This window comes from Octopus sinensis, linkage group LG8, assembly GCF_006345805.1.
Source record: "Octopus sinensis linkage group LG8, ASM634580v1, whole genome shotgun sequence".
Taxonomy (NCBI): domain Eukaryota; kingdom Metazoa; phylum Mollusca; class Cephalopoda; order Octopoda; family Octopodidae; genus Octopus; species Octopus sinensis.
Genome location: NC_043004.1, coordinates 6,142,433 through 6,155,294, shown reverse-complemented (window position 1 = coordinate 6,155,294; position 12,862 = coordinate 6,142,433). Strand labels below are relative to the sequence as shown.

Here is a 12,862-nt window from a genome sequence, read left to right as displayed (position 1 = left end):
GTCCAACCCATGCTAGCATGGAGAACGGACGTTAAACGACGATGATGATGATATATGAGGGGGTTCTGAAAAGTTCCTGGCTTGAAGGTTATCGTGAAAGGCTTGGTTGGATACCCAACCTTCCAAGTTCTTTTACAGGGCTTAGAAAAACTGAAGGACTGCTGCAATAAGTGTGTGATTCTGAAAGGGGAATATGTTGAATAAAATTGATCCTCCTGTATTTTCTTTTACCCAAAATCAGGAACTTTTCAGCACCCCCTTGTGTGTGTGTACAGACACACACACACACACCTTGTTTTCTTCTCTTTTTGTCATAGACATGGCAGATATAAGGTTTCTGAGATGATCTTCAGACCTTCATTATTTGATAATTATTTTAGGCTTAGCACACTATATTTGTTATGGGTGTGGTCCTTATATTTATAATGTAATTGTATAGTCTAGTTTAAAGATAGCAGAGAGTCAAGATAGTTGCAAGTACATTAAGGGAAATTTTATCTGCTAATTTGGTAGAAGCACCTATATGTTGGTTATGTTTGATATAGGCATTCCAGCACAGAATGTATTCATTGAAAACAAACTTCAAAATATATGTACAATATGGTTTCTCTCCTGGTACAGTGTGCCATATATTAGTCTTACATACTACTTAACATAGTTTCTGAACTTTCTACTCAATTGTTATGAAACATTATTTTAAAAACTTTCAACATTGGGAAGATACCATCATTACATCAAGAAAGTTATTTTAAACTTTTATTCTCATCTTCTTCATATTTCTTAATCATCTTACTTGTATTAACAAGTGTAGTCAGGGGGAGTCACATGTCTCATTTATTACTAATTCATCAAACAAGACAAATGGTTAGCCAACTACTTCTCTTGTTTCTAATCTATCATTTTAACTAGAAAACCTCCAAAATCTATGATTCCTTACATGTTACCCAAAAAGAATTTCTTCTATCAGATACTGTTTTCTCCTCCACATGCATATTTTCTCCACTGGTTCTCAATGTTTACATGTAGCATCTTACACTGATATTACAATCCTGTTCTTTCACATTCCATCCATCATAGCTTACACACCACAAATTCTAGCTATACACGCCTTGAATTCTAAGCCTTGTGTATGACACAAAGATAACATAATAACTAAATCTCCAAAAGAATAAATACCCTATCAGCACTCCTTAATCCAACTTGTGGTCAAAATAAGGGAAAGCTGGTGCCACTTTATCAACAGAACATCAAGTCTATCATAGACTTTGCCTATCTTATTGGCTTTTAATATGTTTGTATTAAAACTGCAATGAAATAAAAGATGGAAGAAAGAACCGTAATTATATCTGTCATTACCTGCTACCAGCATACCATGCTCATTGATCACAAATAACGAAACCAATATAATCAAATACAATGTGTTCAGTTGTTGATTAGTCTGTTCCAAGTTGTGTTGCTATGGCAACATCCAAATCCATTAATCACAAGAACCACTATTATAGTAATGTTTTAAATACTTTGGGTACAAAGACCAGTGTTAGTTTTGCAAACTCTTCATCATCATCATATTACATTTGCTTTCCATGCTGGCATGGGTTGGTCAGTTAATCAAAGCTTGAGTCAGTTCTTAAAGGGAGTCACCACCTTCATATACTGGTCGGAGAGCCATATCTAACTCATATGCTTTGTTTTTTTACTTGATTTCTGCAGTTGGATGCCTTTATCAACAACTAACTATAGAAAGGTCTAATGAACTAAGAGCCGACCCTGTTTGCCTTCTAAGCATATGAAAAAAAAAATAGACTGAATAATAAATTGGAAGAAATGTAGCCATACTGCATTCTGTGCAGCTAATGCTGTCTCGTAGATTGTGCATCTTGATCTCAGAGCATTCTAAAGTGTGTGTGTATGCATACATGTATATAATCTGGTGTGCTGAATGTGTGTCACTCAACTGTTCTATTGACGATACATGATGGAAGCTTACTGGATTTACATGTAACTTATGTATTTTTCACTAGATTTCATCTCACTACTTATGTGAGAATAAGTTGTTGTTGGTGAAAGATTTGAGTTCCTATAATAATAGTTTCATTATATCCTGCCAGTTGCAATCTGTTATTTTGATATATTTAATGTTCCTAATCCATGAACTGTCCTAAAAATAGTCTTCAGTTTTCATATGGAAACATTCATCATAAATCAGTATGTAGTACAGTGTATGGACATTATACACATTGTATTAAGCATACACTTAGACCTGTAAATAAATTAGTCTGTCTTTAATGTTTTTGCATTCCTCTGCTGATATAATTATTTTCTGTCTTAGTACCAGAGAATTTATCTTAGAAATACCAAATTTAAGTGCTATAGAAAATATAAAATCATTTTTTAGCTTCTGACTTGGTTCTGTTTCATCATCATCATCATCATCATAATAATATAAAAAGAGAATGACCTAACAATGTCCTTTCAGACATTCCTTAATCTTCCTGGAGAATAACTTTTGAAATTCTATGTAAAAAAAAAATATTGTGTTTATATGGGGTGTAAGGCTAAGTCTCTTGCATTATGTACTTTCATTGTCCTGCATTCTGTTTCCAAATCCTGCCAGGATTGATGATATGGGTGTTGTGTTTAATCAGTCAGCTATATTATTTTCTCTTATTTAAAAATATTGACATTGTCACCCATTCAAAAAATATCAATTAGACAACAAGCTAAAAACTTCTTCCATTGATTGTTTCTCAATTTATGTGAGACTAATTTAACTAATGTCTTCGTTTTTTTGCATTTACGTTTTAAACAACTTAACATGGTTTATTTTCTGATATCTAAACTTTGATTTCAATTCTGATTTTTAAAATATTGATGGTGAAATGACTCTACTTCTAAAGTGTATTGTATAAGAAAGGATTAATTTGTATATCTCTGAGAACTTGAAGTTAGCAGAGAGAAAAATGTATCACTTCTTTATGTACATTTGAATGGGAATCAGATATTGGAGATCAACTCTTTTTGTTTTTATGTGTTTGCAATGTTATTTGACTGTTTCACCAATATTTCAAATAAACAGAGTGTGTCAATTTCTTATTAACCTTCTCCCTGCTATGTGCTATACAGTTCCAACTCTACTAACATTGGCCGTCCTGGTGTGCCTGGGTCCAATGATTTAGAAACAGCCCTAAGACGTTTGTTGGTCAAACGACCGTGGGATATTAATGACAAAGATGGTAAGAGTTCTTCTGACTCTAGTAAAGAAAATGAAAGGCCACAAATCTCCTTGGATCCCACATTCAGGTTGGCAAAATTCTTTCATTTGTTGTTTAACACAGTATCTACCATATTTACTTGTATATAAGTCACACCCCTAATGTAATCTTGATATGAAATTTTCCCCCCTCGTGTTCAAACTTGATATCAGCTTTGCTATATATATATATATATGTAATCATCATCATCATTGTTTAACATCCGTTTTCCATGCTACCATGGGTTGGACGGGTGTATATATATATATATATATATATATAAGTTATACCTCAGTTTTTATTTAGTTAAAAATCACCAAAATACTGTGACTTACGCACCAGTAAATATGGTATTTACCAATTCTTGAAACTGGGGACTTCCTTTTTTTATTCTATTTTGATCTTTGATACTAATTTATTTTCACACATTTTTTTTTTTATCCACTTTATACTAATTCGTTTTGTTATACATTATGATTGGTGTGATAAAAATTTTAAAGCTATTGTAAACTGGACTTTATTGGATGCTTTGCTTAGGCACTGCCATCTGTAACTGCCATTACTATTCTTGTTTGTTTTAATTAAAGTTTAATTAATGTGCCCTTATGATACGCTGTCCACAAGTTGTACAGGCAATCCTATCTCACTTTCTGTCAATATGTTTGGAGGTTACCAAATATAATTTTAAAAAATAACCTGCACGGGAAAGATGGTCAGCATGACTATTAATTGTATTACCTCATTCCCAGTAATTAATTCAGTCAAACTTAATCAATATTAAAATGAAATTTGTATACATCATAAACCTAAGATGTACAATTACTGAAAGGTAGTTTACATCTTACTGGTTTCATGAAAACAAACTGTTGTAAAAATTTGACTGATTTTCGTTTTAACCTTTTGCCCACTCACTCTTGCTTGTGTGCCCTAGACCCATCTTGCCCGTTTCTTACATCTGTTAATTTGTGAAGTTTGGTTTCACTTGATACATTTCATTTTGTATATGTTACACATCAGTTTTTAAAATAAAAACCTGTCATCATTACTTCTTGATCAGGTTCCAAGTGATTTTAAGGTGTCTATTTATTATTGAAATAAATTTTAAATTATTTGGTATTGTTTTTATTTATTTCAGTGATGGCTTCAGCACACCCATGCTCTCTGGCACGCCTGAGAGTATGTTGTCATCAGGAGTATCTGCATTATCTGCCACTGGGAGTGCAGGTTTGCATTTTAAGATACCCGAAAAATTACAAATTGTCAAACCAATGGAAGGTAAGGTTACAATAAATCTTTGAAATCTGTTTAGATGTTTGATACCAATTAATTTTTTATACACATTTTTTGATCCACTTTATACTCATTTATTTGTTATACATCATATGACTGGTGTGATAAACACTTAAAAGCTATTGTAAAATGAATTTTGTTGGATGCCTTCCTTATGCACTGCCATTTATAATTACCTTTTTCGAGACAATGTTCATTTGGTAATTGTGTTACTGCTATTTTCTTTTTTTGATTGATCAGTGCACATATTGTTGGTATTCTGTAAATCTTGTAACATTAAAAGTTATTGGGAATTGTCAGATATTATCAGAGTGGATGGAAATATAGTAAGCTTATAGAAAGTTGAAATTGGTCTGTTATTGGAACTGATATAAGTGAAAACTAACTCTAGACTTAGCTATAACCAAACACACTGCTAATTAATAGAGATGCACAAGTGTTTTCAGCCCTTACAGCTCTGCATTGAACACCATATAGTTTTCATGTCAAACATTACCTCTCTTGATGTTCATTACATGAATTTATGTATAAAAACAAAATGTGGCACAGGGGAACAACAAAGGAACACATGGAAAAACTCACTCAATGGATTTGGAGATGCTAAACCCCTCATCAGTTATCAGCCAAACATCTTCACAGTTTTGACTCTGATAATATTGCTCAATTGGGTTGTATCAACAACGTAAGCTGCTGGTTTATAAATGACTGGGCATAATAGCCAAACACAAACAGAAAAAAAAAAGACAAGTACAAATAGCAAGGAAGTAAAGGTCTCTAGACCAAACAGTAGAAAGGATGAGCTATGAAGAGAATGGGAAAAATTTCTAAAACAAGTAAGCAAGGACAGTAACAAAACTATGTAATAAATGACAGAGATTCATGCGCATTGAATGTCCTTCGACTAAGTGACAAAAATAAGATGTGTTGGTGGTCCTTTCAGACTTAGAAAAATATGTAATTCAATTTCTGAACTGTTGGTATTGATAACATGAAGTATGGTATGAATTGCAATGTCTGTGAGATGGGCAACTGAAGTCCTAGTGGTAGGTTCAAATCAAACCGCAATCTTGTTAGTATGCCCTTGAGCAAGGGACATAACTCTAATTTGTTCTAATGATAAAGGAAGATAAAGATACTCCACCTACTGTGCAGTTAAATGGTTTGACAGTAGCAGAGTGCAGTGAGATGAATATTAATTGCTTCACTGCTAATACAATTTAGACCCTAGTAACAGTTTGTTACAGGCATCTAAATTATGGAACGATGAAATCATCATTATTATCATCTAAAATCTGTTTTCCATGTTGACATGGGTTGGACGGTTTAACAGGATCCAGCAAGCCACAAGACTGCAGCAAGCTTTGGCATAGTTTCTACAACTGGAGCCCTTCTGAACACCAACCCCTTTCAGTGTGTACCTGGTACTTTTTTTCATGCTACATGCTGTAATGAGGTCACCAAGTAACTTGCAAGATAGGAAAAGAACAGGAAAAAGTCCCCTCAACTTAGTTGAGGAAAGGTACTTAAGAGATTGCAGTGAGTGAAGTGTTGAGAAGCTGAAGTATAATAAAGGTGAAGCCCAAGTATTGATTTTCAGTTGTGTGGAAGTTATATTTGATTTGATTTATTGCAGGATCGGTAACACTGAAGCACTGGCAGCAGTTAGCCCAACCACATATGACTGGTATATTTGAGTCAAGGCCAGGGGTGCAAATTAAAGGGGAGCGCAAGTTGGATCTGGAAGAAGAAGTATATAACTTAAGTGATTATGAAGAAGACGGTCAGTATCTTGTTATTGTTTCTTTATTTCATTTATATTTAAAAAAATTTTTATGACATCTGTTGTTGTAAAAGATGCTTGGGCATATTAGATACATCCCAGTTTCAGCGGCACATATTTAAGGAACTAAAGTTTTTAGTGCATTAAAGCATATGATATAGGCCTAACTTTGCATATAGGGCCTGGGGTGATTTATTTTGTGACATTTTTGGTGGGGGAAAAGGAGCATTTTATATACCATCAGTTACAGTACATCATATCCACCCACCCACCCACACACACACACACACACACTTAGAAATATAACAACAATGTTTGAAAATTAATGAGTGATGGTTGTTACCAGATAAGGACATTATTACTCTTCCTTCAAAAATATAGGGTCCTAATTTGAATCCAACATAAGATTCTGTACATTTATTCAGGAAAAATACATCTGATTGATGATGATTAGAGATCAAACTCACCAAAAAATAGTATAAATGTAAATATTGTAAATATACTAAAGGCGAATTTTTTTTTAATATTGTTGTAGTAACAATAATGTGTATTAAAAAATTATGGTTTATTAACCATAAGTTTCTTCTGAAGCATGATAATCCTAATATATTTGCATATGTATGCACTGTGTTTGCTGGCACATAGGTCACTTATATTCAAATGTATCGAAAAATTGTCCTGAATCTAATGCTACCATATTATTACTGATGGGGGACCAAGCACCATAGATTAGGGAGTCAAATGATTATAAAGCTGTTAAGCATAATAGTTATTACTCTCTCTTTTACTCTTTACTCTTTTACTTGTTTCAGTCATTTGACTGTGGCCATGCTGGAGCACCGCCTTTAGTCAACCAAATCAACCCCAGGACTTATTCTTTGTAAGCCTAGTACTTATTCTATCGGTCTCTTTTGCCGAACCGCTAAGTTACTGGGACGTAAACACACCAGCATCGGTTGTCAAGCGATGTTGGCAGGGACAAACACAGACACACAAACATATACACATGCATATATATATATATATATATATATATATATATATATACACACACACACACATACATACATACATACATATATACGATGACCTTCTTTCAGTTTCTGTCTACCAAATCCACTCACAAAGCTTTGGTCAGCCCGAAGCTATAGTAGAAAACAGTTGCCCAAGGTGCCACACAATGGGACTGAATCCGGAACCATGTGGTTCGTTAGCTAGCTACTTACCACACAGCCACTCCTACGCCTCCTAATAATAAAATATTGAAAACTAGCCAAATTGTCAGACTATTCACACAGATTTATGAAAAATTACTTTGACAGTTATGTGTAGAGATCACATCGTCTTGTTATACCTCCTTCCCCAACAAATATAACTCACACCTGATATGTGCCTTACATTATTTAATGAGTGTATTACCTTTAAGAAATATTTTTTTTAATTATCAAAATGAAGCATTTTTCCTAGAAAGATAAATAATGTTCAACCTTCATCTGTTTAATATGTGATGCAAATGGATGAGAACTGTTGGATGAAAAATGTACTTAATGCTCTCAGTGGGAGTTATCTGACAAAAAAGAAGACTGGGAAGGAAAGGAATAGGAAGTGAGATCAAATTGTAGTGTTGAGCTACACAATTGAGATGATGCAGAATTGAGAGACAAGTAGCTATTCACTGTATTACAAACCTATCTAGCCATTGTATGGAAAAACAGATACATATGTGTGTGTATGTATGTACACCAGGCACGTGCCATCAGTGATTACTCAGAGTAGGCAGTTGGTGACCTTTATATAGTAAAACAAAAAAATAAGTGAAACACAGGTGCGCAGCTGAGTTCAAGGCAGATATATTTCTGCCGTTATAGCACATAAAGAAAACAGTGTTGTAGTAATGTACACAGCATGTGTACTACTGCAGTGCTATGCATAGCTTAAATACTGAGATTGAAAAGCAGGGGCATATTATGCATAGTAATCAGAGTAACCTTTATAATTTTATTGAATTAGGTGCATATTTTGCCATTAAAGGAAAATTATGCTATTGATCAAGGTACACACACACACATATATATAGGGAGAATTCACAAAAAAACAAAAGACGAAGACAGGTGGTGTAGACAACAAACAGATGTATTAGTTTAATGCTCGGGAAGTGATAAAGTCTTTAATGTTTCGAGTCTACGCTCTTCCACAGAAAGAAACAAAGAGAGAAAATAAAGAATGTGTAGAGGCTAGCAATCTATCATGGCAAAAATATATATATATATATATACAACGGATTTCTTTCAATTTCAATCTATCAAATCTGCTGAGGATGTTTAAAATGAAATATTTCTTTTTTTATGATTCATCTGCAGACGATTACCAGTTGTGTCACAGCAAGAGGTTTGCTGAAAGTTCCACTATTTACACTTACACAGACTCTATGGTGATGCACCCGTCAGATCAAGTCTATTTGGATGAGAAGCAGTCAGATAATAATTCTTCTATGTAAGTTTACTTGTTGTTTTGTATTTCATTTACACGTTTGTTTTTCCTTTTTTGTTTTAACATTTTTCTGTTGATCTATTCATCTTATCATCTCACTTCTACCAGTGGAAAATTACTTGTACCCCCACCTCCACCTGCCTCACAATATCCACTAATTAAACTCAGCATTGAGCTTATTCTGCTACTTTCATAATATACTTGTGCCCCTCTCCTTTTGAGATCTGTGTTAACATTGAAGGTTAGGATTTTGCCCCATTTTCTGTTCCTCAACTCCTTGCATAGAATTGTCTTTTGGGTTTCATAGTCTTGCACACTGCAATGACATCCTCCCTATTTCTGGTGGCATGAAAAATGTCGCTGGTGTTAGGAATGGCCACCAACCTTAGAAACCATGCCAAAGCAGACACTGGTGCATGATGCTATCCTTGGGCCCATCAGATCCTGTAAAACCATCCCACCCATGCCAGCATGGAGCATGGACATTAAATGATGATAATGATGATCATCCCACCAAAAATAACTGTTTTGACATTCTTTCTTTTGTACATTCTGATATGTCATTCAAATATCTTTGCCACTTTGTGTCCAATTTTGTATGTCAGCATGGGTTGGATAGTTTTCAGCCAAATGCAGTCCCTATTCCCAGTCTTTGTCATTGCAGTGTGCTTATTCCAAAACTAAGAAACACATGGTAGACATTCTAGAAACCCCTAAAGAAAAAGATTTCTTAGAAAGAGCTCCAACATTGATGTTGATAAAATTTTAACTGAATTCATATATTCAAGTGCTCATCTGTAATTCATTTATTTTATTTTATTGTCTTTACCTCTTTTGGAATTACACCATGTGTATATTGTATCATATTGTCCATCAAATCATTTCAGCCATCAGGTCAATCATCCATCACAATCATCACTCCACTAATTCATTCTGGTAAATCATCAAATACTCGTTTGTACTGTTGTCAACATCTTCATTGTCTCTTCGCAAGCTTTCCATTGTTGTCTTCATTATTGGCAATGTGGCTGTATGTACTAAATGGTGTTCATATATTTATTGATAGCAATAACTAGTACTAAGTCGGTAACCAATCATTTTCATGACACAACTTTGTTACTTATTTCATTTAACTCTCTAACAGTTCACTCCCCTCGCTGCTTTAACTTTCATTCATAAATTCATTACTAGGAATATATATTTGTGAAGGAGCATGGCCTGGTGGTTAGGATTTTGCACTCATGATCGCCAAATCATTGTTTTGATTCCTGGATAAGGCAATGTGTCGTGCTCTTGAGCAGAACTCTTTGTTTCACTTTGCTCTGCTCTGACACCTGTGCACCTGTACAGTGAAACATGAGCCCCCTACACAGGCAGTGTCAATTTAATGGGAGAGAGTGAGCTAAAGTACAACAAAAACATTTCATCACTTTAAACAAATCATTGGTGCTGGATGTTCAGCAAAGAATTGCAGGACCTTCATGTATCATCTATGTCAGGAGAGTCTATCATTTGTGTTAGTCTCAGCTTCTGAATGTATCATCTAAAGATTCATCATTTTTTTAACATATTTAATACTGTGAGATATTTTATTTTTCTGCTTTTTGTATTTGCAATTGCTGGTTAACAACATTTAAAATGTCAGTTATTAATTTTGATATATCTTCTAAACAAGAGTTAATAAGTTATATTACTGTTAACGATTTTAATTAATTTAGAATTAAAGGTTTGCACAGTCTTAATTGCATGTTTCTTGTCATGCATTATCAATGTTATAGAAATCAAGTGAAATCCTCAACTCGTCACAAATGTTAACAGAGAATTTGATTGGATAATTGTCTTTTCATTTCATCCTTTATAAAGAAAATAATAGAAATTTGGCTCAAGTTGTCTTCCACGAAACATTTTGAAAATAAATCAGAAATATACACACACACACACACACAGCATACCGATAAGTTTTTTCTTAGTTTAGTTATTGGAAAGGAAGATTTTATCTGAGATTTGGCACGGTTCTTGTTTTCTGTCACAGAAAAAGACTTTGGGACATAGAACGAAAGAAAGCAAAAGATAGAAAACTTCTACTAAAGCCTAAACATGGGAACAAAGACATGGGAGAGTGAGTTTACAGTTTTACACTTCCTAGAATGGGAGACATATTTCCAATTCCGGCTAAATTTTCTTTCTGCTTTTTGCCCATATAACAAGGAAATATTCTTGTTAATTGTTTAATTATAAAAATTTTGAAAAATGATTTCACTTGCTTGAAGGTCTTCCTTTCTGCCTTTTGATATTTTCACATTTTTAATCTTGCTAAACAGTTGCCTTTCATTTCTGCTTCATGTGCTTTTGGTTAATTGTGCTACTTAAGCTACATGTATCAGTTTGCCTTCTTATATCACCTGGATCAAACAAAACAATTTAATTTTACAATATCACAGGTTGGTACTTTAGTATTTTACAGGTTTCAAAACTATTTTATCGTCCAAAATAATGTCTTCTTACATTAAATTCGTACCAGATTGGTCAAACCTCACAAAACTTTCTTCTTATTTCTCTGAAACTGTTATGGCAGTAGATGTGTTGATTAAAATCTAATTTGATGCAAGCATGGCCGTATGGTTAAGAAGCTAGCTTTGTAACCATGTGGTTTCAGGTTCAATCCCACTTCACAGTACCTTGGTTAAGTACCTTCTATTATAGCTTGGTCAACCAATGACTTGTGAGTGAATTTGATTGATGGAAACTGTGTGGAAGCTTATTGTATAAATGTGTGTCGTTGAATTTGAGCTCCCACTTCTTGACAACCGGTGTTAGTTTGTTTACATCCCTTTAACTTGGCAGTTCAGCAAAAGAAATCAATAAAATAAGTTACAGAATTTAAAACTAAAAAAAAAAATACTGGGGTTGATTTGATGAAACCCTTTAAGGTTGTGCCCCATCATGGCTGCAGCCCAATGATAAAACACTACCACTCAAAATAAAATGAATTTAAAAAAGGCTTCAAGAACATTGCTCTTAAATTCATATGCATGTCTGTCTGTGTTCATGGTGTGTCTATGTGCACTTGTTTGATTTGTAGGCCTCATTGCCACTGATTTTGATACAGTCATTCAGTGATTCACATTGCTGCAACACAAAAGTTTACCCAGAGATTTAATATTGCATGTTTCTCCTTTTTTGAGATCAGCGACAGTTTGTCACTGGAAAAAAAGCATGTAGTATTTTGCATTTGGAATGAGTTCTTATCACTTGCTGGTGATTATCACACTCTGATGATGGCTTACTACCCAGAAACCCGGGTCTGTGTGTATCATGTAAGGCTAGAGATGGGAACGATGATTTCCCTTCGCAAATACTAATCGAAATCAGACAGTATGTTATAAGCCAGCTGGAGGAGATATCTTCCTGGGGCTATAAACAACACTAGCATCATCACATTTAGGTGGCAAATACACTTCACAACATAAAGTTGTTGCATTTATTATAAATATGCATTCATATTTTGCAACATTCAGTGGTGTACCTTGAATAAGTTGCATAACTCTGCTTGCATCTGTTTACTTGACTGGTGGTAATTCCCCTTCTACTTCATAGTGAAGTGTCTAACCCTTTAACGTTGAAATAATTCTGTTGAATCTAATGCTTGTTGATTCATGTTGTTTTGAATCAATCCAGTATTATTTCATCGCTTCAAGGTTTTGATGGTGTGATCATTTATTTTCAGAAAAACATTGTGTGGGTTAGGTATGAGAGGCTATATCTAGTCAGTTTGAACAGAAAATGAGTAGAATATTTGGGCCTGGTTTAAATGCTAAGTGTTAAACGTGAGAAAAGTGATTTAGCTGAAAAAATTATTTGCTACAATAAACGCTTAAATGCTATGCCATCAGTGATAGCATGGAAAAAGTGAGGTAAACTAGAAAAATAATAAACAAATTTTATTATCAGATTTACATGTATATCTGCCTTGAATATTTCTTCAAAAATTGCTTCTATCTTTGCTTATGAATTATCACATTTTGCTTTGATATTGGATTCTTGATTCTTT

At 34.0% G+C, this 12,862-nt stretch overlaps 1 protein-coding gene across 15 annotated transcripts in view; it reads left to right on the top strand.

Moving 5' to 3' along the window:
• LOC115214989 (trafficking kinesin-binding protein 1) overlaps positions 1-12,862 on the top strand; it is a 257,960-nt gene that overhangs the window by 229,103 nt on the left and 15,995 nt on the right. For 10 of the 15 annotated variants that reach the window (XM_029784096.2, XM_036505230.1, XM_036505229.1 and 7 more), the window contains 5 exons: positions 3,124-3,300; positions 4,387-4,526; positions 6,175-6,321; positions 8,682-8,814; positions 10,844-10,930. In XM_029784096.2, the coding sequence (XP_029639956.1) occupies positions 3,124-3,300; positions 4,387-4,526; positions 6,175-6,321; positions 8,682-8,814; positions 10,844-10,930 (684 nt within the window). The remainder of the gene's footprint in view (positions 1-3,123; positions 3,301-4,386; positions 4,527-6,174; positions 6,322-8,681; positions 8,815-10,843; positions 10,931-12,862) is intronic. The other 5 variants (XM_036505231.1, XM_036505237.1, XM_036505238.1 and 2 more) reach the window with 2 other exon arrangements.